The 27186-nt window shown below is 42.8% G+C and overlaps 1 protein-coding gene across 1 annotated transcript in view; it reads right to left on the reverse strand.

The window, feature by feature from the left end:
- Nucleotides 1–24432, reverse strand: part of CDCA2 (cell division cycle associated 2) — an 82780-nt gene extending 58348 nt beyond the window's left edge. Inside the window, 6 exon segments of the mRNA XM_068274724.1 lie at nucleotides 6553–6625; nucleotides 8913–9043; nucleotides 13854–14004; nucleotides 18681–18820; nucleotides 20049–21969; nucleotides 24330–24432. Coding sequence (XP_068130825.1) covers nucleotides 6553–6625; nucleotides 8913–9043; nucleotides 13854–14004; nucleotides 18681–18820; nucleotides 20049–21969; nucleotides 24330–24365 — 2452 coding nt within the window. The 5' untranslated portion in view covers nucleotides 24366–24432.
- Between the last annotated feature and the right edge of the window lie 2754 nt (nucleotides 24433–27186).

The following is a 27186-nucleotide window of genomic DNA, read 5'->3' on the forward strand; positions in this document are numbered from 1 at the left end:
TACACAGTCTTTTCTATGGAGCTGAACTCCACATCAGAAAAAAATCTTTGCAAGATGCTGCACACACAGATGCTGTACAGACACAAAAGATCAGTACCTGCAAAAGATCTGTTCCTGCCAAAAATCCATTCCTGCAAATTGCAATGCTAGTCTATGAGATCTGCAGATCATCATACACACATGATTTAACTGACATTCATCTGCAGATCAAGCAATCATCTGCAGATCTGAAAATCCATCCTGGTGGATCTGATCTGCAGATGAATGTCAGTTAAATCATGTGTGTATGATGATCTGCAGATCTCATGGACTATCATTGCAATTTGCAGGAATGGATTTTTGGCAGGAACAGATCTTTTGCAGATACTGATCTTTTGTGTCTGTACAGCATCTGTGTGTGCAGCATCTTGCAAAGATTTTTTTCTGATGTGGAGTTCAGCTCCATAGAAAAGACTGTGTAGAGTATGGCTCTCATACTACATGAAGGGTGGTAAGATTGGTCTGTGATCTTTCATTTTCAAAAGACTATGGTCTGATGTGTGTATGAGGCCTAAGAGTATTAGAGGCAGAAGATCAGCAGGACAGCCAGGTCTCTGGTATTGTTTAAGCAAATAAATATGGCAGCCTCCATAGCCTTCTTTATTCAGGTGTCCTTTAAATGACTACTCCACTTGGGCAGAAAAATCTAAATCAACGCTATTCAAGTCATGTGATCAGGTAGATAGGATTTGTAAAATTGAATCCTGACAGCCTGTCACTAAATATGTATTAGCTTTGAGGAAATACAATTTTATTTTATTTATTGCACTCTTCTCACCCCTTCAGCTTGGCTGGTTTACTGCAATAGCACTTTGATTCCAAGCCCTTTCCCATAGAGCCATGTCAATCCCTTTCCTATAGAGCCATGTCAATCCCTGCCATGCACTATTGTAGATTCGAAAGTCTGAAACAGGCTGTCTGCATGTTGAGTTGATGTGGCTCTGTAAAATGTATAAGCAATAGGCTCACTATACACCAGCGGTTCTGGATGTGAGCCTGGCTTCATGGGCAAAAAAGAGATGATTTTCATGTTCAGAAGTGATGCACTATGGGAAACCACAGTTGCTCACTTAAAGCTGAATAATTGCAAATACCTTCTGATTTAAGAAGGCAAATGATAATTGGAGAAACTAAAGCCAATATCTAAGTAATACTTGAAATATACAGAGATGATATGAAAAGGAATGTTTCCTGAGGGAATTCTCATCCTAGCCAAGTAAACTAATAAATTACCTGCTATAAACGCTGTATACTGGCTCACTAGTTTCCGTATGTAATAATTACCATTCAGGCTGTGAAAGATGCAGTGATGTCAGGAGTATTCCCTGTTGCAGCTGTGTTTGGTTCAGGAGTGGGAGGGGCCAGGTCTAGTGACCTAACCTAATGCGCAAATGCAGAGAACCTCTTGTAACTAGTTGATCAATGTGAATTCCACATTCAATTGACTGTCTTCTAATATCAAGTTTTAACAACCCCCTGGGTCTTTTTCTTTCAAATCTTTCCCAACACCAGTGTCTGCAGAATTCTGGCACAAAGCCCCGCCCCCTTGCAGAAAAGGGCCATAGCACTTTCTCAATCAAATGTTACAGTTTTGTATAAACTGTTGAAAATTGCACATTGAGGCCTCTTGCACACTGCACGCGATTCCGATTCCGCTTTTTAATCAGTTTTTACATCCGATTCAGATTCTGATTTGCAGTTTGCTCCTTGCACACTGCAAATCGGAATCTGAATCGGATGTAAAAACTGATTAAAAAGCGGAATCTGAATCGGAATCGCGTGCAGTGTGCAAGAGGCCTGAAAGCAACCAAAAAAAAACCAGACTTTAGAATATATATATATATATATATATATATATATATATATATATATATATATATATATATTAACACATGACTCAACCTTAAAACAAATTCTACTAACAAACCATCTTCCTGAACCTCTTTGAAAGTAGGGGACTGTCTGTAGGTTTATTTGATTTGCAATGCTTCTTATTCTGCTGGTAATGGATGGTTACAGGGTACCTGATGTGAAAACTGACATGATGAGACAAATGTGTAGTACTAACGGTAAGCAAAACTTTCCTGGAGTCTCATGTTTCTATTTTCAGTTTAAAGCAGACCTGAACTCAGAACTTCCTCTCTGCTCTAAAAGATAAGCAACAGCTTAATACCCATTCCACATTCAGTCGATCGTCTTCTAATAAAGCCTGCCAGGTCTTTTTCTTCCAAATCCCTCCCAGAGCCCTATGTCTGCCAGTTTCTGGTGCGTAGCCCCGCCCCCTTGCAAAAAAAATTCTACAATAACCTGAGGCAGGGAACACACTACATGCGTTTTTGCGCTTTTTGCCGCGAACAGCAAAACGTGCACGATTTTAAAGGCTATTGAAATAAACAGCCTAGCTCAGGAAATGCTGCGCCGCATGCGTTTGTGCGCGTTTTCGTTTTTTTCCGCGTTTTGTACCCGCACAGTTTTCTGCTTTTTCCCGCACATTGCATGGCACTACATGCCATGCAAACGCAGAAACGCACGTGGAAAAACGCACACGTTAGACGCGACCGCAAAACCCGATGGAAACCTGGGAAACACAGGGGAAAACGGCCCTGCAAGTGTGTTCCCTGCCTCAAAAGCTTGCAGAGTTTTTTCAGGTGACGTGTTTTACTATTGAATGTTCTGTATGTGGGCACTGACGTATTCTAAGGCCTACAAATGCATGATATGCACTAGAAAATGTAAGTACCGTATATTCTGGAGTATAAGACGACTGGGCGTATAAGACAACCCCCAACTTTTCCAGTTAAAATATAGAGTTTGGGATATATTCGCTGTGTAAGACTACCCCTCTTCCAACGCTCACCAAATAAACATTTTAAAAAAAATCATACTGGTGCTATGTATGAACAGATACTGGTGCTGTACTGTATGTGGTACCCAGTATAGAACAGTTTATAGGCAATTGACTGGTTGGATTGGTCAACTCTCTCTCTCCCTAAGTGAATTGGTCAGCTCTCCTTGTCTACCTGTTTATCAGAGCGGTATGGTAGAATAGATTGTGCTGTACCCATAAAACACGCCTATTTCATCCTTCTGGCCCACCCTTGTATCCTATTTACCTCCTCCTCTACCTCTCAGATCTTGCACATGTGCACCTGCGCCGCTTCACTACAGTCCTCAGCAGCGAGATCTGAGATGCGGTAACAGGATAGGGCGTATCACCCGGCATCAATGACACCCAGCATAGAAGACGACCCCTGACTTTTCTGAAGATTTTAAAAAGTAGTCTTATACGCCAGAATATACAGTAAGTAAATACATACATAAAAATGGTAATATGAGAGTTGGTGTGAGCGAGGCTATGTGCCAGTGCATTGCAGGACACATAACCAGCAAGTGATTATAAGTTTATCTGAGAACATCAGTAAATGTTTATTTTAAAGCTCGTAAATACGTGCAACTACTCTGCCCAACTATCATCAAAACTTGGTCGGTTGACAATAGTCTGGCATGTGTACGCTAGCAAACGACTAGACGAGCGACTGATAACGGGTGGTTTGCCCGATCCATCCAGTGGATCGACTCACACGACTGTTGGGCTGATGTCGTGTAGTTAGCCACATTTGTACAAGTCCTTTGGACGACTTATACTTGTTTTGAATGTGGCCATATCGTGCAGTCCGTCATTCTGCTTGTGCACGCAGTATGCAAATGAGTTGGTAATTCAGTTGGTTGGTACGCAGAAAATAAAAGTTGTGCGATTGCTTGGTTGTGCAGACGGTCTTGTCGTTGGGTTGGTTGTGCGCTTTGTTGGATGTGTGTACGGCTGACCGACCACCCATACACCCCCCCCCCCCCCCCACCCCCAGGAAAAAAAAAATTAAAGTGATGCAGATTTCCCCACAAAGTGCAACCAGATTGGCAGCAGATCTTCTCATAAAATGCAATCAGATTGGCAGCAGATTTCCCCACAAAATGCAGTCAGATTGGCAGCAGATTTCCCCACAAAATGCAGTCAGATTGGCAGCAGATTTCCCCACAAAATGCAATCAGATTGGCAGATTTCCCCACAAAATTCAATCAGATTGGCAGATTTCCCCACAAAATGCAAGCAGATTGGCAGCAGATTTCCCCACAAAATGCAATCAGATTGGCAGCAGATTTCCCCACAAAATGCTATCATATTAGCAGCAATTCCCACAGAATTCAATCAGATTGGCAGCAGATTCCCACAGAATGCATTTAGAGTGGCAGCATTTCCCCTCAAAAAATTTACATTTGGCAGCGCTCCCCCCTCCCTCAAAATGCAACAAGATTGGCAGCAGATCTCCTCATAAAATACAATCATATTGGCAGCAGATCTCCTCATAAAATGTAATCATATTGGCAGCACATTTCCCCACAAAATGCAATCAGATTGGCAGCACATTTCCCCACAAAATGCAATCAGATTGGCAGCAGATTTCCCACAAAATGCAATCAGATTGGCAGCAGATTTTCCCACAAAATGCAATCAGATTGGCAGATTTCCCCACAAAATTCAATCAGATTGGCAGATTTCCCCACAAAATGCAATCAGATTGGCAGCAGATTTCCCTACAAAATGCAATCAGATTGGCAGCAGATTTCCCCACAAAATGCTATCATATTAGCAGCAATTCCCACAGAATTCAATCAGGTTGGCAGCAGATTCCCACAGTATGCATTTAGAGTGGCAGCGTTTCCCCTCAAAAAAATTACATTTGGCAGCGTTCCCCCCTCCCTCTGGGCTCCCCCACCCTCCAATATACATTTATGTGTCCAGGAACCTGTAAATATCAATATAATCAACTAAACTGGCAGATGATTCCTCCAGCTTTGATCTCCTCACGTTCGCAGCAGCTGCGGCGGCTGAATCTCATGCTGAGCCGGCCCGGGTGATGCTGTTGGAGTGCGTATCACTCCGCATCATCTCAGCTCATCATTACAGCCAGCCCAGCATGGGCTAAGATCACACTGCTCCGCTGCCGCTCTGAGTCTGTGCAGCTTCTGGGACCTCAGAGAGAGCCATCGGCTGGTGAGACGCATAAGAGGCCTGGCGGGCCGCCAGTTGGACACCGCTGTTTTAGCCTATCGCAATGTTAGTGGGTGAGGTTATAAATAATGGCAGTTGGTGCTGTCTGTTTTTTTCTTGTCTGCCAGCAGTAAAGATGATTACGTGCAAGTTCATTGTGTATTAAACAGCATGAACAAATTACATGGTGAATATCAATAATTTCTTGATCTCTCTTCTATTTTTTAACTTCTCACTTTGCAATGTATCGATTTATTTTTTCTCCACTTTTCCCTAACGTTCCTCTTTAATAGCACTGAATAAAAGGCATAGGCTTCATAAAGGGCATATCCCCTTACTATTGGTTCAATTGGAAGTGCAGCCGTGTCTAGGTTGCTGTAGCAACCAGACACGGCTGGCGTATTGACGTGGCCGCATCATGTCCGGGCGAGCGCACACGTCACTTTCCTTTTTTTTTGTTCAAAAGGCGGACCTTTACATTAATCACTTAGCCTCCTCAGAAGCGGGCGGCGTCCTGCGAGGAGCTTTAAGGTTTTGGATCTGGGGTGCCGGTCTCCTCTCCTGCCATTTACTCAGTACATCCAGCACTTGCACTTTTGCACTGCCATCCCTTTTTTCATCTTACTGTGCTTCTTTGCACATGTTCTCATTTCATGTTATGATCATATATTCATTTGTTTATGTATTGCACTCATTGCACTTTACTTTTGCACTGCTTGAATGTACTTTAGATGTGTGGATATATATTCACACATACTGGTACTTCATTCATGATTTTTTGATTAGTATCTATCTATATTTTTTTAGTACCAGTATGGAATCTTCTTAAGTCTAGCCACGTTTCTGGCACAATATTGTGCCCCATTACCCAAACATATATATTTTTTGCCACGCTGTAACTTGTATCATGTTATTTGTATGTTCGCTGTTATTTCCTTTTTTGGCATAGAGAGGTCACCCCACCTGTTTATTCATCATTATTGTCCCCCAATTTTGGATTATTACTGTATATGGACACTGTTATTCTTGTGGACCCCAGATCCTATGTTTTAAACCTTTGATGTTTAAATAAAGATGATTTAATACTTAATCCTACATTTTGTCTAGTGTGGTGCATATAGGGCAGTGATGGATAACCTTGACACTCCAGCTGTGACAAAACTACAAATCCCATCATGACTCTGCTTCCCCGAGTTATGCTTAGAGCTGTCATAGTACTGCAATGCCTAATGGGACTTGTAGTTCCACCACAGCTGAAGTGCCAAGGTTAGCCATAAATTCTTTTTCTCCTTTTTTTTCATTGTCATTTTGCTATTGCCCTCTGCACACCTAGTGTTAGATGATTATTCTAATTACTTTGTGGTGCTAGTTCCAATTTTTTGCTTGATCAAAGGGCATAGTTTTAGCTATTGGTTTGCTCCTAATATCACAGAACTCAATTGTGAGTGAGGAGAAGGTGTACTTACCAGACTTGGAAATATCCAATCCAGATGCTGAAGTGCAATCAGACTCGAACAGCTGCAGCAAAGGGTCTTCTCTCTAGATGCAACCCAGGAATTCATCAGTGAACAAAGAATACTAATAAAAATATATTTACATAAAAAACAGACCTCCCACGGTCTCAGTTTCCCACTAAATCAATTCTTCCTCTCGACCCTCCTTGATAAGCTCCTGTTCTTTGCAATACACTCCAAAGTGCCACATCAGACTTCCACGTTCTCCGCCTTATACAATGCCAGGTTAGACTTCTGTGTTCTGTTTCTTACATTCTGTGTTTTCTCTGCCCAACTTGTTTTTGTCACCATGGTTACATATGGAGACATGCAGAGTAGTGCATGTCCTACTCTTTATTCCTTCTGTTTGGTAAGGCCGTACTTACTAAACTCTTCAACACCTAAGGCTGGCTCTTCAACCATTACGAAGCAGCACTGTAATCTCAATTCTCTGGATTACTACTAAGACATCTTTCAAAATTGAGCACTTATGCCCACACGCTGCCAGGGTCCTTGCATTACAGTCAGGAATCACTGAGGGAGTACCTCTCCTCCGGGTTGTCTGCTGGTTCCTGTAGTTACACTGCCACAGGCTATGGTTTGGCAAGGTGTGTCTGGTGTGAAATGAAGAGCGAGCTGTGTGGAGGCAGTTTGCACTGTTATATGTGCATATAAAACTTGTATTTATTTGCAATAAAATTGCAATGCGTTTCACGGTGGGTGCTCTCCCTTGCTTCGTCAGGCAAACCTTTATATAATATTGCAACTACAGGGGCCAGCAGACGATCCGGAGGAAACCTAAACCCTACAATATTCCTGGCAGAGTGGGACACAAGCTCATACCCTGGCTTACCCGTACGGATATACCAGCCAACTTCGGAGGTGAGATCATTCTACCACCGACTGTACCTTTATATTTCTATACCTCTAGTGTTTTTTCCCACTGATATCCACATCGGCACTGTCTGAAATATGCCGTGCATTTGGTGTTACATGTGATAAAACTTTCTATTTTGGACGGTTTGCCATTTTTGCCAATTTCAACTCCCTTCTCTTTTTCATACCCATATGCTCTGCACATACCTTGCATGGAAAGAATCCATCCATGTTATTCTTCTAATCGGTGCTTTTACATAGCTTGGTGTCAATCATTTTTATGATTAGGGGCCCACCTTTATGTAAACCCTGGTTTTATGGTAAGATCCCTCCAAAGTGTGCATCCTTTTTTCAGTAGTCTCTAATGTTTTCTAAAAAAATGGCTCTGCTATTTGTATAGTTTACTATACACTCATTCAATACTACGTTTTTCCTTTGGGCTGGTTTTACACCCATTTTTGCATTGTGGTGCGGATGCAATGCTCCTTCTGCATCCCACCACAATACAAAAAATTAGAAACATATGATCCTGCAGCATAGTGTGCCGACAGGGTCATATACATAGTGCTGCCCCCTGCTCAGTGACGCTGGGCAGGAAGTACCTCACTGGAATTCCCATCGGACCACGCATGCGCGCCATGACGCACTGCGCTGCACCGTTTATACTACATGCATCGCCAATAGACTTAAATTACTCCAAGCACCGTGCATTAAAGAGAACCCGAGGTGGGGTTCTGACAATGCTATCTGCACATAGAGGCTGGGTCTGCCTATACTGCCCAGCCTCTGCTATACAGTTCCCCCATACAGTTCCCCTATACAGTTACCGCAAGCACCCCTAAGTTCCCCCTGCACTCTGCTGGCCCCCATAAATCACAGCCGCGCTGTCAACACGCAGCGGGCTGTGTTTACATCTGCAGCTCTCACCCTTGTCGCTCCCCCGCCTCCTGCATAGCTCCGGTCCCCACCCGCGTCCCTTCCCTCCAATCAGCGGTGAGGGAAGGGATGCGGGCGGGGAGCGGAGCTATGCAGGAGGCGGGGGAGCGGCGAGAATGACAGTACAGAGGAAAATTCACCCCGCTGCGACACGCTGTGTGTCGACAGCGCGGCTGTGATTTATGGGGGACAGCAGAGTGCAAGGGGAACTTAGGGGGGATTGAGATAGCAACAGAGGCTGGGCAATATAAGCAGACCCAGCCTCTGTGTGCAGATAGCATTGTCAGAACCCCACCTCGGGTTCTCTTTAAGCGAGGTTCTTGCGGTAACACGCTGTTGCCCTGGCTTCAGATCTGTCACTTCCAGCGTACAACAAGAGACTGCAATAAGTGTAAAAGTCTCCATGGACTTTCATTGCTCTTGCGGCCCCTACAGTAACGCAATGCAAGTTTACCCGGCTAGTGTAAAAGGGACCTTAGACAGCAGCAGTTGTACTGAATGTGTTTGGGGTGGCAACATACCTGCGTGTTCTCTTGTGGTTGTACAGGTAACGGTGGTGCCGGGGCCTGCGGAGCTTCACTGGACACCTGAGGTAAATCATCATTCACTCTTGGCCTTTTCTGTGGAGGTTCTACCACCTCATGCCCACTGCCTGAGGAATGATTAAAAAAAGAAATAAGTAAGCAGGAAGGAAGCATTCACTTCACTTTCATTCAAAGGAAAAAAAAAACGTTATACCATGCTATAGACTTACTGTATATACTTAAAGGGAACCAGAGAGGAACGGGCTGAAAAAAAAAGAACAAGCTTTTATACATACCGGGGGCTTCTTCCAGCCCCATAAGCCTGGATCGCTCCCACGCCGCCATCCTCCGCTTCCTGGAACCGCCGTTACCGGGCCCGTCATTTCCGGCGGACGCGGCCAATTGTCCGCATCACAGGGGCTCCCTCCATACATGTACGCATGCGGCTGCACAGCAGGCAGCCACATGCGTACTTGTATAGAAGGAGCTCCGTGTGATGCGGCGAATCGGCCGCGTCCGCCGGCCGACTAGCGGCAATGACGGGACCCGGTACCGGCGGATCCAGGCAGCAGAGGACGGCGGCGTGGGAGCGATCCGTGCCTATGGGGCTGGAGGAAGCCCCAGGTATGTATTAAAGCTTCCCCCCAACCTCTCTGGTTCCCTTTAAATGTACCCATTAATGGTACTATCTCCTGAACAATCGACCATACGATCAATTGGATCAGGTACCATTAACGATGCCAATTGACGACGAACGATCGTTCTATGGATCGTTCTGTTGATCAGAATTTTGGAATGACCCCTTTAGTTTTATAGAACCGTTTATCATTTCCCCCTCCGTTGGTGATCCCGAACAATCTTTTCCGTTCAAATGCAACAATGTGATTGGATGGTCGATCACGCAGAAAACTAGATTGTTAATGGGCACCTTTAGAGTGCAGAACTTCAAAGTGGTAACACTCCATTAAGGCAGGTGGATTCTGGGAGGGTACGGGCCCACCTAACATATAGCAAACCTGAAAGGAGGATTTACCATATTTTTCGGACCATAAGATGCTCCTGACCAAAAGATGCACCTAGGTTTATAGGAAACCCCCCCCCCCCCCTCCCAAAAAGAAATTTATATATTAAAATTTGGTGTGTCCATGGAGCAGGGGTGCCTCCTGGATCTTCCCCCCCCCCCAATTATAATGCCCCCCTTGTACCTTGTTATGTCCCTCTTGTGTCCCCCATTGTACTTTTGAAAAGAGCAACGTATTCTCTCCCTCATGGCTTTCCCTAATACCCGCTTCTCCTGATTGCATTATTACCCAGAAGATGTGGAACTCCGCTCAGAACCTCCAACCACCGACAGTGCAGGAAACCGGGCCGCTCCGACCCAAAGTCCAAGGCAGTATAGAGTGAGGTCCGCACAATGTCGGTAAGGTCAAACCGGCTTTATTGTATCAATCACATCCGCTAAAAACCAACACCAAATGCTGACATGTTTCGGACGTTACACGTCCTTAATCATAGCATAGGTGCAAGTGAACAAGGGTGGTCTTTAAGTAGAGTTGCACCACGCCCAGTATCACGTGCTCAAGACTCCACCCTCACAAAGAAGTGTATCACAAACATTTTTGGGGAAATGCCCCAATCACAGTAATAGGATAAAAACATATACAAAGTATAGAGTATAAATACATATGATTAAATACATTGTAAGAATATGGCAGCAATAAATATGGCATAAGATAACACAGTACTGTATATATTATAAAGGACAGACCAAAATAGAAAATTAGGCAAAACAAAGATGGTAACGCTATCAGGTAACTGAGTGTAGGTCCCATCTAGCATTCAGGCCTCTTGGTGAGCGTGTCCCTAACTGGAAGATCCAGTATGCTTCTCGAGTGAGGAGACGTTTGTAAACGTCGCCTCCTCTCAAAGGTCTGCTGACACGCTCTATGCCCTGAAATGAAAAGGAGGACATGTCTCCTGAGTGGACCGATCTAAAATGCTTGGCTACATTGGAAACCTCCAAAGTAAGCCAGCCAGCCCCTCTATAGTGTTCACCTACCCGTTGTCTGAGGTGTCGAGTAGTGCACCCCACATATTGTAATTGGCATAGAGAACAAGAGACAAGATAGACAACGGACTTTGTATGGCAATTTATGTATTGTCTGATGGGAAACACTTTCCCATTAGAAAAAGAAGCAACAGAACAAGTGGAATTGTGTACACCACAGTAGTTACACGTGGAAAAATTGCATCTGTAGGAACCAAGGGTGGTCAACCAACACGGTCGCTGAAGGCTACTAGAAAACAAACTGGGGGACAGAATGCTCCCCAGTGTAGGGGCCCTTCTGCTAGCAAAACTGACTCCCTGTTTGAGAATCTCATTGAAAGTATCATCAGCCTGCAAGACTGGCAGGCATCTTTTTACAATCTGTGTGACCTGTCTGTACTCCTGACTGTAGGTGGTCACAAATATCGTGTCCCTAGTGGGCTGTGAACGTGTCGCACGAGAACTAGGGTGTAGAAGTTCATCCCTAGTTTTCATAACAGCCTGTTTTCTCCCCCTCTGTATCATCCAGTTAGGATACCCACGCTCCGTAAGACGGGAGCCTACAGCGTCCAACTCCACCCCAAGAGCCGAAGGGTCGGAACAATTCCTGCGAATCCGAATGGACTCGCCCACCGGGACCGCCCGGATAGTATGGAACGGGTGGCAACTATTCGCTCTCAGGGTGGAGTTGCCACTGCAGGGTTTGCGGTAAGTACTGGAGACCACAGAGGCCAAACCAGGGTCACCCCTAAGGGTTAAGTCAAGAAAATTGACCTCAGTAGGTGACCATTGAAAGGTGAAAACAAGATTCAAAACATTACTGTTTAGGAAGTCAACAAACCTTACAGCCTCGTCGGGCGTGCCGTCCCAGACGACCAACAGGTCGTCTATATACCTGCCATACCACACATACGGCGCTCATTGTGCCTTCATAATCACCCCCCAATCCCCCCCCCCCCCCCCGTAGCAACACAGCGCGTCATCAGCTACACAGCTGACATGCATGTGTGCATCATGGCTTAGTGATGTCGACCAAGGGAATCCGCTCCTGATTCCCGATGGGCGAAATCAGTTGTGAGTGTGTACGAGCCATTAGACCGAAGTAAAAAAACTCTGTCTGACTCTTCCTTTCTTACTAAGCTGCTCCCATTGGCCAAATGTTACAATGTGACATTAGTGACAGGATTAGCAGGTGTCAGTCTTCAGTTATCTTTGTATAGCTGAACCTTGTACATTATTGTGTGGTCTGGGGCCTGATTTGCTTAAAGAGACACTGAAGCGAAAAAAAAAAATATGATATTATGATTTGTATGTGTAGTACAGCTAAGAAAAAAACAACATTAAGATCAGATACATCAGTCTAATTGTTTCCAGTACAGGAAGAGTTGAGAAACTCCAGTTGTTATCTCTATGCAAAAAAGCTATTAAGCTCTCCGACTAAAGGTGCCCATACACTCGTCAGATTGGCAGCAGATAGATAAGAAATGCATCTGATGATCTATCTGATGGGTTTTTAGACCATTTTTTATCAGGATAGAATTCCAATAGATTTCAGTTTGAAATCTATTGAAATTCGCATCACAAAAAGAACAGTAGTTCCCTAAATCACCGCACCACTCGAATATTCAATAAACTCATCATCTTTATTCAAAAAGTCATTAAAAAAACACTTAAAAACATAAGATGGCCGCCATGCAATAACAATGTAAGTCAAATGTACATAAATATCAATATATATGAAAAATCAATATATATGAAAAATCAATATATATGAAAAAGCTCCACGATGTGCAAAAGTATCAAACAAAATAAAACCAATCAGTCGTAAGTACCCACAGTCAAACAGATGACCTAATGGATACAATGTGTAGGTATCATCAGCAAAGGGTGACATCAAGTAACATACAACATACTTAAGGCAAAACAGTGCTAAGAGGGATGAATGGAAACCAACAAAGTGCCAGTGTGCATAGAGCAGCTCAAGGAAGCTGCTGGTAAGGAAAGTGCAGCGAGAACAAAGTGACAGGTGCAAGAGGACAGCAACGTACAGCGCTGAGGAAGGCTGGTGCTTACCAAGCAAAGATGGTGTGGAGCATATAGGGCATGGCGTGCCAAACACCGCCGTCGCGATTCGCCGCCACTAAAGTACGGCGGCTTCCACTGGGCTTGTGTTTTAGTTCCTTTCTGCACACTCTCATTATAATACTTGATATTTATAGAGTGGTTGATGGTGCTTGCCCTTTCGTTTTTTGTTTGATCTATTGAAATTCGATCTGATGGCATTTTTTTGCCATCAGATTTCCATTAAGGCCAATTTCCATTAAGGCCAATGCAAACTGATAAGCAATCTCATCAGATCGACCTAAATTTTCCACCCTGCCAGTTCGATGGAAATCCATCGAAATCGATCGAAATCGGCCATCGATCGGCCAACCGATTTGCAAACGATCAATCGATATTGATCGGTCGGCCAGAAAATCGGCTGAGTGTATGGGCCCCTTAACTTAGTCGTGGAGAGGGCTGTTATCTGACTTTTATTATCTCAACTGTAATTGAACTGTTTACTTTTCCTCTGCTAGAGGAGAGTTCATTACTTCACAGACTGCTCTGAAAGACTCATTTTGAATGCTGAGTGTTGTGTAATCTGCACATATTATAGAGTGATGCAATGTTAGAAAAAACACTATATACCTGAAAATAAAAATATGAGAATATTTTCTTTGCTGCTAATCTTCTAGTAATTATTCATAGTACACAACCAATTCATTATATCATATATTTTTTTTCGCTTCAGTGTCTCTTTAAGCCAGTCCGCTACAGCTGCCCATGAGGCCTTCTGGAGCCCCATCATTTTATGTTGTTGGGGTGTACAGTCACACAGTGTCAATTACCATCAAGCGTATTGGGCATTTTTTCTTCCTCCTTAGAAGATCCTGGAAGTGGCAATTTTCCTTCAGTCTCCTCAACCGCTTGGAAAGCATTATGACAAGCAGACATCTCTTCTCTGACAACAGAATTTAGTGAAGGAGTCAACGGGGTTGCCTGAGAAGGATTGATAGAAAAAAAAAAATCTGTATTACTGTAAGGTATTTACCACAAGAAAATACAAAAGGGGAAACTGAGAGCCCAATATAGTGTAGTATTGTAATATGTACAAAACAGTCCAAGGACTATAGAGTTTTTTTTATAGGAACAGCATCAAATATTTATTCTTCATAAAGACAAATTCTCCTCGATTGCAGTCATGGAATATAAAACAAATCATGCAAGGATCCACTGTACAGAACTAAAAACTGCCTGACATGTTTCACGGCCAGAAGCCGCTTCCTCAGAGGCACACAAATAAATAGGTATCAGGTAACCCGATACCAATTTACTCGTGTGCCTCTGAGGAAGCGGCTTCTGGCCGTGAAACACGTGTCAGGCAGCTTTTGGTTCTGTATAGTGGATCCTTGCATGACTTGTTTTATATTCCATGACTGCAATCAAGGAGAATTTGTACTTATAAAGAATAAAAATTTGATGCTGTTCCTATAAAAAAAAAAACTATAGTGCTTGGACTGTTTTGTACATATGTGATGCTTCGTGTTTGGGGTGGAACTGTACTAGTGAATTTTACCTCTGTATATAGATAGTGTAGTATGTGCTGAATACAATAAGCATATTATTTTAAGGTAGAGTAATACTCACACACCAGGATTACCTTATACCAGTGTTCTCCCCAGAATTTTTTTTCAGCCGGGTGGTATGAAATAATAGCCGGGTGGCATGAAAAAGTAGCCGGGTGGGGTAATATGAGAAAATGCTGGCCTGGTACATCTGTGCGCAACTCTCCTTCTAGCAAGGGAAGAGGTGAGCCGATGACAGCCGGGTGCTCAACAAAACTAGCCGGGTGGAGTACCCGGGTAAAAGAGCCTGGGGAGAACACTGTTATATTATTATTATTATTATTATTTAGTATTTATATAGCGCCGACATATTACGCAGCGCTGTACAGTGTACATATATATGGTCTTGTCACTAGCTGTCCCTCAAAGGAGCTCACAATCTAATCCCTACCATTGCCATATGTCTATATTATGCAGTGTAAGTACTGTAGTCTAGGGCCAATTTTTTTTTTTTAGGGGAAGCCAATTAACTTATCCGTATGTTTTTGGAATGTGGGAGGAAACCGGAGTGCCCGGAGGAAACCCACACAGACACGGAGAGAACATACAAACTCTTTGCAGATAGTGCCCTGGCTGGGAATCGAACCAGGGACCCAGCGCTGCAAGGCGAGAGAGCTAACCACTACGCCACCGTGCTGCCCCCTAGAAGGTAGGGAGAACAAACCTGACCCCACTAGGGGGTTTTCATAATAAAGTTGTTTTTTGAAAGAGACTACTTGTGTCTTCATTTAAGTCCACCACTACTTTCCCTTTTACAGTGGTACGAAACTCAGCAGTTCTTCTTTGCTCTAAAAGATTACTTAGAGCATAAAATTGACTACAGTATCACACAAAAATGGTAGCAGAACAGCATTCAAACAGTTAAACACAACACTTTCTTCTTCAGTGGGAAGCTTATATGTGAAATGAGAAGCTAATATCCAAAGTCAAGGGATTACATTATCTTGTTTATGTTTCCTTATCAGCCACAATTCGTAAACATTTCTGGTAGTGCTTCAGCTTGCATGTTTAGCAGAAGGTAAAAAAACAGGAGAGAAATTGCACAAAAAATATTATATAAATACAGCAGCTATGCAATAAAATGCAATGGCAGCTTTCAGAACAGATACACTTTACTTTGGCAACTTGAAATTTGTAAATGGACACTAATACTTGTGCACAAAAGCAAATATGATAACTGTATGGGTAATGAATACCCATACAGATGGAAAATAGCATTTGGCTGGCAGACACCCATGTGTACTGGCCCCTATACTATGGCTGGCAGACGCCCATGTGAACATGCCCGTATACTATTGGCGCCTCTGTTTTACCGACTATTGTAAGTACTTATGTGAAGCTAACACAGCAGTCGCTCTAATGAGACCCTGTTTCACCCATTTATGCTTTTTGGAACAGTCACACTCCTTTGTACCACAACATTCTAGCTCTTATCCACCCCTCTGTAACTCCTAAGCTACCTGTGTAAGCAAGCAAGTACAATACCAACAGAGATGTACAGAAACTGACATTATGCATGCAGTTACTGAGGTAGTTCAGCTTTAAATAAATGTTTTTTTATTTTATACAATAATCAGCATTTTTGAGATAATATTGTTTGGGTTGGCTTTACAAATTTCCATTCACATGTATAAACATGGAGAGTATGTGAACACAGCAGAAACATTTTGACCTTGGTCGGTCAGTCATTTTCTCTTGTTGACAGAACAAGTACTCTACTCTACATCTGCAGAATAAAAAAAAGCAGGGAGTGGTGATCTGCTTCTTAAAGCGGTATTGTCACCATAAAAAAAAAATCAAATTTCAACAAAAACTGGTCTGAGTGTATTAAGTGATAAAGATGCAAATCCTGCATTCAAAACTTGCAAAACTTTTTCTGCTGTTATGGTTTGTAGTTATCCCATACTTTAGGTGCACTGGCCCTAGTGCCAAACAGTGCCAAAGAGTTGAATGCTGGGAGTTCTTTTTATCTATAATATATTCCTCCTCTTCCATTTATTTCCCTATCTAGCTGCTTATCAGAAACACCCTTTGATTACTTGTGTTTACAAGCAATGCTGAGGTGACTAAATGATTGGATGTGTCAATAAAAAAAAGTCAGTGTAGTTCCTAGTATACACCTCAGTGGGAGTGTCTGAAGACTCTGGGAGGACAGCTAATGAATAAACAATGAACAAGAGAAGGGAGGGGGGAAAACAAGAGTCAGAGAGGATATGATGTCAGTATTAGCTTGGCAAGATGGCCACTGCCTAGAATAGGATTTTCTACTTTTCCTTTATAAAATTCACAGGCATCAGTACGTGGGATAGCACAATACAGCTGTTATGTAAGTAGAAGTAGTATTTATCTACTTATATATGTGTTTTTTATTTCTAGGTTAGCATGGGTGTCGCTTGTTCTTTAAAGTGTACCTGAAGTGACAAGCAACATGATGGGATAAACATGTGTATGTACAGTGCCAAGCAAACAAATTACTAGGCTGTGTCTTCTTTTTTACTTTTTGTACCTGAGATTCACAGTGGGACATTGCATTGCGATGCGACGTTAAAGACGCAACGCAAAATTACAACGCAACACACCAAAAAAGTCTTAACGCACGCTGCGTTACCGTCGGGATACAGTAGATATAGTGGAGCATACAGGCAATGAAAAGTATGCTTCCCTGTATCGGTTAATGTCTGCGTTTAGCGGTAATGCAGTGCAGCAGTACGTTACAATAAACGCAACATTTACAACGTGACTTTTACGTTGCACTGTGAACGTCGCATAGGGTTAACACTGCAGTGGGGTAACCTGCGCTATAATGACTGTATAACGCAGGACAATAATGTCCCACTGTGAACTTAGCCTTAAGCTTCAAGCCGGCAAGTGACAGTTTTTGCCTTGTCGACCCTTGTCAGATTATGTAATCTTCACTAATAAGGAATTACAGCCATAAAACTTTTTCCTGCTGAAAAGAGCTTCTAAAAAAAGCAGGTGATAAAGAAGGTCAATAGTTCATGTATTTTAACTCCGGGACACTTATTAGACTGCCATTGAACAGATAAAACATTAAATCTACTTTGTAAATGTTTATTTTTACGTAAAATGAAACACTGGGATATCTATAAAAAAAAGAAAGAAAAAAGTCATTTTAGGAGTAGGAGGATAGATACAATTGTTTATTTCATCAGTTTATTTTCACCTCAGGTTCATTTTAAAAGCTGAAGGTGTATGAAAAACTGAAATTCATAGAAAGCTTTCTGCATAATATGGACACTACATATCACAGCAGGATGTTCATGAAGGGACTGAGGACTCAAAAAAAAAGCACAGCAAGACAACAGGACACTTATGGACGTTCTATAGCAATGAGAAGACTTTATAAATTTGCACCAGGATTCTCACAAAACAAAGAGTGACTGTCAAAGAAGTGGCAAATCATATCATCCACCATCCACAACAGGCTTGGCCTTAATCATGGTGGGACCTGAAGACTGCTTATAGAGAAGCATGCGCACAATTGTTTAAACGTGTGTTAATACTTATTGCCCCACCGCAGTAAATAATGCAACACATTTTTAAAACCAGCTGTTGCTGGACACAACCATAGTTTTATCACTCTAACAAAAAAGTAAGCAATACTGTACATATAGGATGAAACACTTAGATCACCAATCAAACAAAACAAAAACCAAATGTAACCCTACAACAACAAAAAAGGGACTGCCACAGAGTTTTGGACCAATACTGGCAAATTAACAGGAGAGATGTACTACTACCAATTCAAGTTACCATGAGCTGTTTCATAATTAGCTGAACAAGGCAATTCTAAGCCAACACGGAGGCTCACTGTCCAAAAGAGTTTTGATGTTGCACAATAAGAAGCACCCGTATACGGCTGCCTATACAGTCTAAACAGGACCGCAAATGCGCAGTAGTCCCTAACTTGCTCAGTTGGGAACGTTAACGGATGGGGCCAGAGAAACACTGAGGGAGTCCACAGACTACAGGGGGCTGGAGGAAAACCCAGACAAGAATAAATCCCTTTGAAGAGGATGGCTCACTTACCCAGGGCTTAGGCTGGCTTCTGTTTTTGCTCCTCTGAAGCACAGTCTTTCGGGCCACAAAGTTCCTTCCTGGAGGTCCACGGACACCAACTATTGCTCTGTGCCTGAACTTGTGCAGGGATCTGGAGGATTTTGCTGGTCCTGAAATGTTAACAAACATGCTACTTTGAAATAAACTGGAGCGAAGGGAGAGAAGCTCATACGTGGGGAAGCTAGCAGTATGACGGGCAGTAAGGATGGACATTTAGTCTATACCAGTCATTGGTGAAACTTGCAATTTTGCTGAACGTTCTACAAGTATGAGTGCTAATTTTTGCATGTCAAACATTCTCTGAACCGGGGGCACGCCTTCAAAAATACACTTCTGGAGAGAGCAGGCAATACTCACATCTCCATGAATGGTATTGCCTGGTCTCCTGTCCTCACTTTTTCCCATCAGATCCCATCAGTCCCTTGAGGCTGCTCTGACAGTAGTCTAAATCCTGCTGCCACTACTTGTCCTTTCCAATACTCAGGTTAATGGTGAAGCAAGAGGGCAGCTAGGATTGACATGTCTACTGTTAGAAGATCGACATCAGAGGAGACAAATGGCTGCCTGAAGACATTAATACTGTGCTAGGTAAGAAGAGACCAGGAAACCAAGCAGAGGAGGACCAAGAACCAGAGACAATATCATTTTGAAATTATTATAGTTTTTAACATTTTTATCATTTTGAGAACATTAGAACTTTACAGTTTCTGAAATTTTTTTGTCATTTTGTAAAATAGAAAGTTCTAGTGTTTGAAATATTTTTAGTTTTTGAAAATTATAAGGTTTGGAAAGAGGGTTTTATGGTTAGGCATCAAGAACAGGGTTTTATGGTTAGGCATCAGGAAGGGAGGGGGGTTAAGGTTAGGTCAGGAAGGGGGAGGGTTCTGTGTGGCAGTAGGGTTAGGTTTAGTTGTAAAATAGTGGTAAAATTTAACAATGTTTAACTATCCTCATTACAACTATAAACATTTTCCTTTTCATCTGGCACCCAATTAACAACGGTATTTGTTGTTTACACTTATATTAGCTTCACCTGGCGCCCATTTTTACTAACACCCCTATTTCATGCATGCTGACTTGGTATAGTGGTCACTAGGGGTAATGAATTGTATACCACCTAGGAAATTAGGTCATGCCCCTGTCTATTAATTGCATTCTAACTAGCTAAGTAAATAAAGATGCTAATTACATTCACCAGCAGCACGAAGAACCTGCCGAGTTAATAATGTGCTTTGAGGTATAAACAAGACTTCCTGTAAGACTTCTGTAAGTATAACCAAAGGATTCATAACAGTAGATGAAACAAACAATGCAATCACATATGTGCTTGTCCCTCACCTGCACACTTAATGAAGCTCTCCTTTGAAATGCCCCAATCATCTATAGTGACTCTGGAGAAATCGACTGGTGTGACAGACTCTCCAATGTGCCGATCCAGTGGAGAGACAGTTTCATCAATTGACATATCAGAGCAATCATCTTCCTGCTGGAGGTTGACAAAGTTCTCATCTTCTACAGTCTTTCCTCCTGTATCCTGACTAGCTAGGTTGAGAGGTTCTACTGGATCAATTGGCTTGCTGACATCCAATAGTGTGACAGTTTCTTCAGTGCATGAATCAGAGCAATCGTGTTCCTGCTTGGGGATGACCAAGTTCTCATCCCCTACAGTCTTTCCTCCTGTGTCCCGATTATCTAGGTTGAGAGGTTCTGTTGCATCAATTGGCTTGCTGACATCCACTGGTGTGACAGTTTCTTCAATGGACCAATCAGAGCAATAATTTTCCTGCTTGGGAATTACCAAGTTATCATGCCCTACAGTCATTCCTCCCGTTTCCTGATTATCTACGTTGAGAGGTTCTGTTGCATCAATTGGCTTGCTGACATCCACTGGTGTGACAGTTTCTTCAATGGACCAATCAGAGCAATCATTTTCCTGCTTGGAGATGACCAAGTTCTCAGCCCCTACTGTCATTCCTCCCGTTTCCGGATTATCTAGGTTGAGAGGTTCTGTTGCATCAATTGGCTTGCTGACATCCACTAATGTGACAGTTTCTTCAGTGCATGAATCAGAGCAACCATGTTCCTCCTTGGGGATGACCAAGTTCTCAGCCCCTACAGTCATTCCTATCGTTTCTGGATTATCTAGGTTGAGAGGGTCTACTGGATCAATCGGCTTGCTGACATCCAATGGTGTGGGGATGACCAAGTTCTCAGCCCCTACAGTCTCTCCTATTGTTTCCTTATTATCTAAGTTGAGAGGTTCTGTTGCATCAGTTGGCTTGCTGACATCCATTGATGCAACAGTTTCTTCAATGGACCAATCAGAGCAATCATTTTCCTGCTTGGTGATGAGCAAGTTCTCATTCCCTACAGGCATTCCTCCTGTTTCCTGATTATCTAGTTTGAGAGGTTCTGTTACATCAATCGGCTTCTTGAAATTCAATAGCGTAACAGGTTCTTCAACACTGCAATTAAAACAATCATTTTTCTGCTCAAAGGTGACCATGTTTTCAGTTCCTTCAGTCATTACTCCTGTTTGCTGATTATCTAGGTTGAAAGGTTCTACTGGATCAATCGTCTTGCTGACATCCAATGGTGTGACAGTTTCTTCCATGCATGAATCAGAGCAATCATGTTCCTGCTTGGGGATGACCAAGCTCTCGCCCTCTACAGTCTTTCCTCCTGTTTCCGTATTATATTGGTTGAGAGGTTCTACTGTATTTATCGGCTTTCTGACATCCAATGGTGTCACAGTTTCTTCAATGGACCAATCATTTTCCTGCTTGGGGTTCACCAAGTTCTCATCCCCTACAGTCATTCCTCCTGTTTCCGGATTATCTAGTTTGGGAGGTTCGACTGCATCAATCCGCTTGCTGACATCCAATGGTGGTTCTTCAGTGCACCCATCAGAGCAATTATTTTCCTGCTTGGGGATCTCATCCCCTACAGTCATTCCTCCTGTTTCCGGATTATCAGGGTTGAGAGGTTCTTTTGCATCAATTGGCTTGGTGACATCAGCCTTCTCTGGAGCAGTTATCTCATTTTGCTGTTTCTCCTGATTAATATTGTCAAATGCAGCTGGGGTGATGTTCTCCTTGGACTCATCGTTGCTGATGTACTTGGAATGTGCTGTGGCTGAAGAGATTTCCTTGTTGTAACACAACGGGCTCTCCTCATCTGTTACAATCACAAAACTTTCCTCTTCGGCCTCTGGAGGCGGTATGGGGATCTCTTGCAACACATTCCTCACCGCCATCACCTAGAATCAGAACAGACATACAATTAATACTAAATGTGAAGGTACTTATACATTTTAATACTGGGATGTGCAGTTTACATTGTAGCTATCCATTTATACTGATAGCTATCCATCTCAACTGCTAGTAGATGGATACTACTCTGCTGACTTTTTCTCCTGAGAGCTGAACAGTCAGAGTGGCAAAGAGCTGAGGAGCATGTCTGTGCAGTACAATGATGAGTAAGATGTCACCCAGTGCAATCACAATCTTTACAGGCAGCAAGACTAGCATCTGTGCATTTAAGGCCCTGGCAGGGGGTGTTATCCGGGGCAGCTTTTAGACAAAAGACATTCTTTTGGGACAAAGGCTGCGGTACAACTCTATGAGCAGCAGAACGTAAGTAACACAGATTTTTGTTATGTTATAACTGTAATTCAACTTTTAAGCTATGTACACAATTTTCATGGGCCAATTGCCCGCCAGAATGATTGTTCACTAATAGATCATTTCAAAATCTGGTGTGAATACAGGTATCCCCGATGTCACCGGCAACCTCAATAGCAGTGTTGGCGTTCAAATTTGGGTTAATTTATTCGGAAACCCAAATTATGCCAAACACCGCACTTCAACACCAAAGCTAGTGGAGAGGTTCATGAGGAGGTCACTTTCATCTTGGAAGGTGCCTGGCTCTTCTACTGACCACATATGCTATTGCTCCGTTGTTATTGCCTGATGAAGCGGGATCAAACCTGCAAAACACGTTGCATATTTGGAGTTCATAAATAAAATATATTGACTGTCTTTACTACAGTCGTTGTGTGTCTACTTGGAGGAGGTAAGTCCACCACTGCCTCCTCTATTTACCAAGAATTTGTTTTTTAAGCTCATTTAGCTTCCTTTTAGCCTCTTGGTGCCTCTGTTCCCCTGCATAATATTGAGTTCACACCGGGTGGAGGGTTGAATCCCCTTTTTCTCATCTACAGAGAGCGACATCTTATTCCTAAGTGGGGTCAGGAAAACCTCCCCACCTGCCTTTACAGTGGTTGCCTAAGGCCCCTTTTACACTTAATCAGTTGGTATGCGTGAGTGTGCGTTAGTGCGCGTTGGTACACGTTTTTTCCATTGCAGTGCATTGGGAAGAAGATTTCAGTTAAAACGTGTTAAGTGTGAAAGGTGCCATAGGAAAACATGGGACTTACTTTGAAAGTCAGTTTTCTTTCAGTTTTAACTGAGAGCAACTGATTAAGTGTAAAAGGACCCTAATGGTAACCCTGGTTTGTGAGTATTAATATTTACTCTATCTAGTAACCATTTACCAGTACATATTACACTATTGGGACTCTTGGTGTTCCTTGTTTTTATCATCTTGGAAGGAGGAGGCATCCGGAGTCACATGAAGCGTGATGTGCACTGCAACCCGTGGCCCTCTCCGCTTGCTTTGGTGTTGAAGTGCGGTGTATGGCGTAATTTGGTTTTCCAAATTAAGAAAGCCCAATTCGAACATCAACACTACTCATTACCTCTGTTGTTCTTTCTGCAGAGCACTTGTTTATTGAAGTGATTGAAAATCTGACATTGTCGGATGTATCATTTACGAGTTTCTGTGAGATAAATAGAAGGCTTTCACAGAATTATTGCTAACAAGCTGCTTTCCTAGGTAGCAGTTTTATCTGTCCATGTTATCAGTTACCACCTCTGAAAATTGATAAGGCTCCCATTAATAATGGCTATACAGTGGTTAATATTACTGGCAGATTCAATCACTTTGATGAAATCTATTCACTCCAGGATATCTGACCAAAGGTGGCCAAACACATATCGATTTTTTTCTCCTCGATATCTAGCCAAGATTACTCTGATTGGATTTGCTACAAATTGAGGATGTGGGCAGCCCAATTGATTTCCCACCTAAATCGGATGGAAGATATTGATCGGTGGCAGACCAATGGCTCGTAGCGTTGCCAACCACCAGGTTGATTGCTAGCAGAGGTACTGAGGAGGGTCTGGGGCTGCTGTACAAACACTAGATTCTCGGCAAAGGTGGCCCTGATTGGCTTCCTTGGTCAAAACCCTTCTAAAATTGCACACCGGGACCCTTGCCCGTCCCCGTGCTCGCTTCAGCAACGGCATCTGCTTGCTCAACATTACTAAAACTATTTGATTGGTGGCGTGGATAGTGTTTAAATGAATGACATATTTCGGAGAGGGCAAATTAGTAATCATTGTATGTATGTACTTGTTAGACATTGTGCTTTTAGCATCAGCAGCAGTCACAGTTGTCTATGAGGTTTCCCTGTGGGTCACCTCAACTAGACTAGCTCCGCCTTTCATTATTGTTTCACTTTCCTCATCACACCAACATTTACCGTATGTTCTTTACCTGTGCTCGCTGTATAGCAGAATATACATGTGACATCTTCAAAATAATCTTTTAGGTGCCAAAACAGTTTTTTACATTTTTTTAAAAAATGCAAACTACCTATGTGACAGTTAGGCTAATAAAAGGGGTTAATGCAGCCTCCTGTACCACTTGTCAGTTGGACTAAAGACTGCACTTCCCATGATCCCTAGCGGTGACTTAAAGAGGAACGCCAGTGAAAATAATGTAATAAAAAAGGGCTTCATTTTTACAATAATTATGTATAAATGATTTAGTCAGTGTTTATCCATTGTAAAATCTTTCCTCTCCCTGATTTACATTCTGACATTCATTAAATGGTGACATTTTTACTGTTGGCAGGTGATGTAGCTGCTGCATGCTTTTTTGGCAGGTGGAGACAGCTGTAAACAGCTATTTCCCACAATGCAGCAAGGTTCACAGACAGGAAACTGCCAGGAGTAGTACTCAGAGTTTCTTGTGGGAGGGGTTTCACCACAATATCAGTCATACAGCACCCCCTGATGGTCTGTTTGTGAAAAGGAATAGATTTCTCAAGTAAAAGGGGGCATCAGCTACTGATTGGGATAAAGTTTAATTCTTGGTCAGAGTTTCTCTTTAAAGTACCCCTGAACTTGTTTTTAAATTATATTTTGAATGCTTTTTAATTTGTTGTGTTGTTAGTCACAGCAACATCATCCCCCTTTAGTGCCCCCTGTGTTCCCTGCTTTGCTGAGCCAAAATGCAGAATTTGATAAGGGAGGGGGGGGGGGGGGGGATATGGGAGAGAGGTAGTGTCAGTTCTTCCACCTTTGTGCTCATCCTTAGTTCCGCCCCCTTCACTCGCCGCTTATGATTCCACATAACTGTTACAGCACGCTGCGCTGTGCTTGGGCTTGTGCTAACTGAGGTCGGAACGATAGTGTACTAATAGCCATATTAGTACACTATTGTTCCAATCTCAAATACTACAAATACAAATCCATTAAATGCATGCGACTTAAAAACGAGTTCAGGAGTACTTTAAAGGACATCAGTCCCAAAAGTTTAAAAAACTAAAAAGATTCTTTTAAAACTGTTCAAAAATGACTTATGAAGAATGCTACTTTCAAGAATGCTTATGTGGTAATCTCAGGTTTACCACTCAATCACTTTTAATCGGCCATATAACAATCTGACGTTTGATGTATTTTTACGAATAAACCAACTGGTAGGGACAGCAGTTTTTAGATATTTAATGTCACAGCTGGTGGGATTACCTCTAAATATGTTTAGTTAAGGGGATAATTTGCATATTTAGTAGTAGTGCATTGTGGGTAACCACAAATGTTCATTTATAACTGAATTATTGCAAATTTCCTTCTGTTTTAAGAAGGCAATTACACCAAGCTTTGCTTTTTTAGTAAGAGGGCTTTTTGGTCCCTTTTATCCCCCTACACACTCCTATTAGTTTGGGTCACCCTGAGCTGCTTGGTTACTCTATGTTTAGTTAGTTAGCTTCACACTTGTTCTCCCGGCGCTGCTACAGGCAGGTCATAGGACAGCCACACCGCAAGAGGGGCAGTCAGAGGATTGCCATGGCAACAGGCCTTGTGCTTTGGCATTACGCTGCTTTGTTTACAATACCTGTTTTAGCTATTGCGAACAAAGCAGCATAATCCCGCAGCACAAGATACGCTGCCATGGCAACCTGGCGACTGCACCTCTCGCTGTGCGGCTGTCCTGTGACTGGCTGGCATCTACTTTAGCCACACTTCTCAGGGGTCCTCTCTGTGAGGATTCCTCCGGAGATCAGCGTGACAGTACATGGATTATTACCAAGCTAGATCCACCTCACTGGCCCAAACTCATTGAATCCACATACAAACCATTCCTATAATTGTTTTGAGGGGTGTGTAGCCACTTTATAAAGGCATTATACTGTTTATGTACAGCCTGGGTCTTCATAGGTCAGAAATGCAAAAATCTATAAGTACACTATTGCTACAATTCATGATCACATCCAAGATCAAACATTCTGGCACACCAGATCTTTAAAGAGAGTCTGTAACAAAAAAAAAAGTGCCCCTGGGGGGTACTTACCTTGGGAGGGGGAAGCCTCTGGTTCCTATCGCGGCTTCCCTCATCCTCCTCCATCCCACGGTGGTCTCGCTCGACCCCTCCAAAATCTCAGCCAACAATTTGTCATGCTGTGGCGCAAGCGCAGTAGCGCCTGCAATATTTACCTTCCCCCGCCTCCAGCACAGTAGCAGCTACCCAATGGGCTAAGGCGGGAATAGCCAATACTAATCAGGTCCGCTCTACTGCACAGGTGACTTGCGCCTGCGCAGTAGAGCAGACCCAACTGGGATCGGCTATTTCCGACTTAGCCCGAGCCAAGAGCCGCTACTGCGCCTGCACTGGAGCCGAGAAGGTAAATATTTACATGGCCACCATTTGGGGGCATCTAGCGAGACCACCGTGGGACGGAGGAGGAAAGGGGAAGCCTCATTAGGATCCAGAGGATCACAAGGTGAAAATAAATTGATGAGATAATTGTATCTATCGTCCTACTACTAAAAATGATTTTTTTTTTAAGAATCCCAGTTTTATTTTCAGTTTTTTTGAGCTAAAAAAAAAAAGTAGGTGTAATGTTGTATTGTCCTAAATTACTGTTACAGTCTTTCTCACGGTCTTTGTATCTCCCAGAGCTAAAGTATATGAACTACTGACCTTTTTTTATCTATTCCTTGTACTGAAAAGCTGTCCTCTTCCAGGAAAGAGTTTTATCACTGTAGTTACTTAGTAATGAGGATTAGGGCCTATTTCCACTAGACAAGTTGCTATGTGGAAACCGCACCGCAAAGAAATTGCAACCAAA

Source organism: Hyperolius riggenbachi, chromosome 3, assembly GCF_040937935.1.
Source record: "Hyperolius riggenbachi isolate aHypRig1 chromosome 3, aHypRig1.pri, whole genome shotgun sequence".
In the NCBI taxonomy this organism is placed as follows: domain Eukaryota; kingdom Metazoa; phylum Chordata; class Amphibia; order Anura; family Hyperoliidae; genus Hyperolius; species Hyperolius riggenbachi.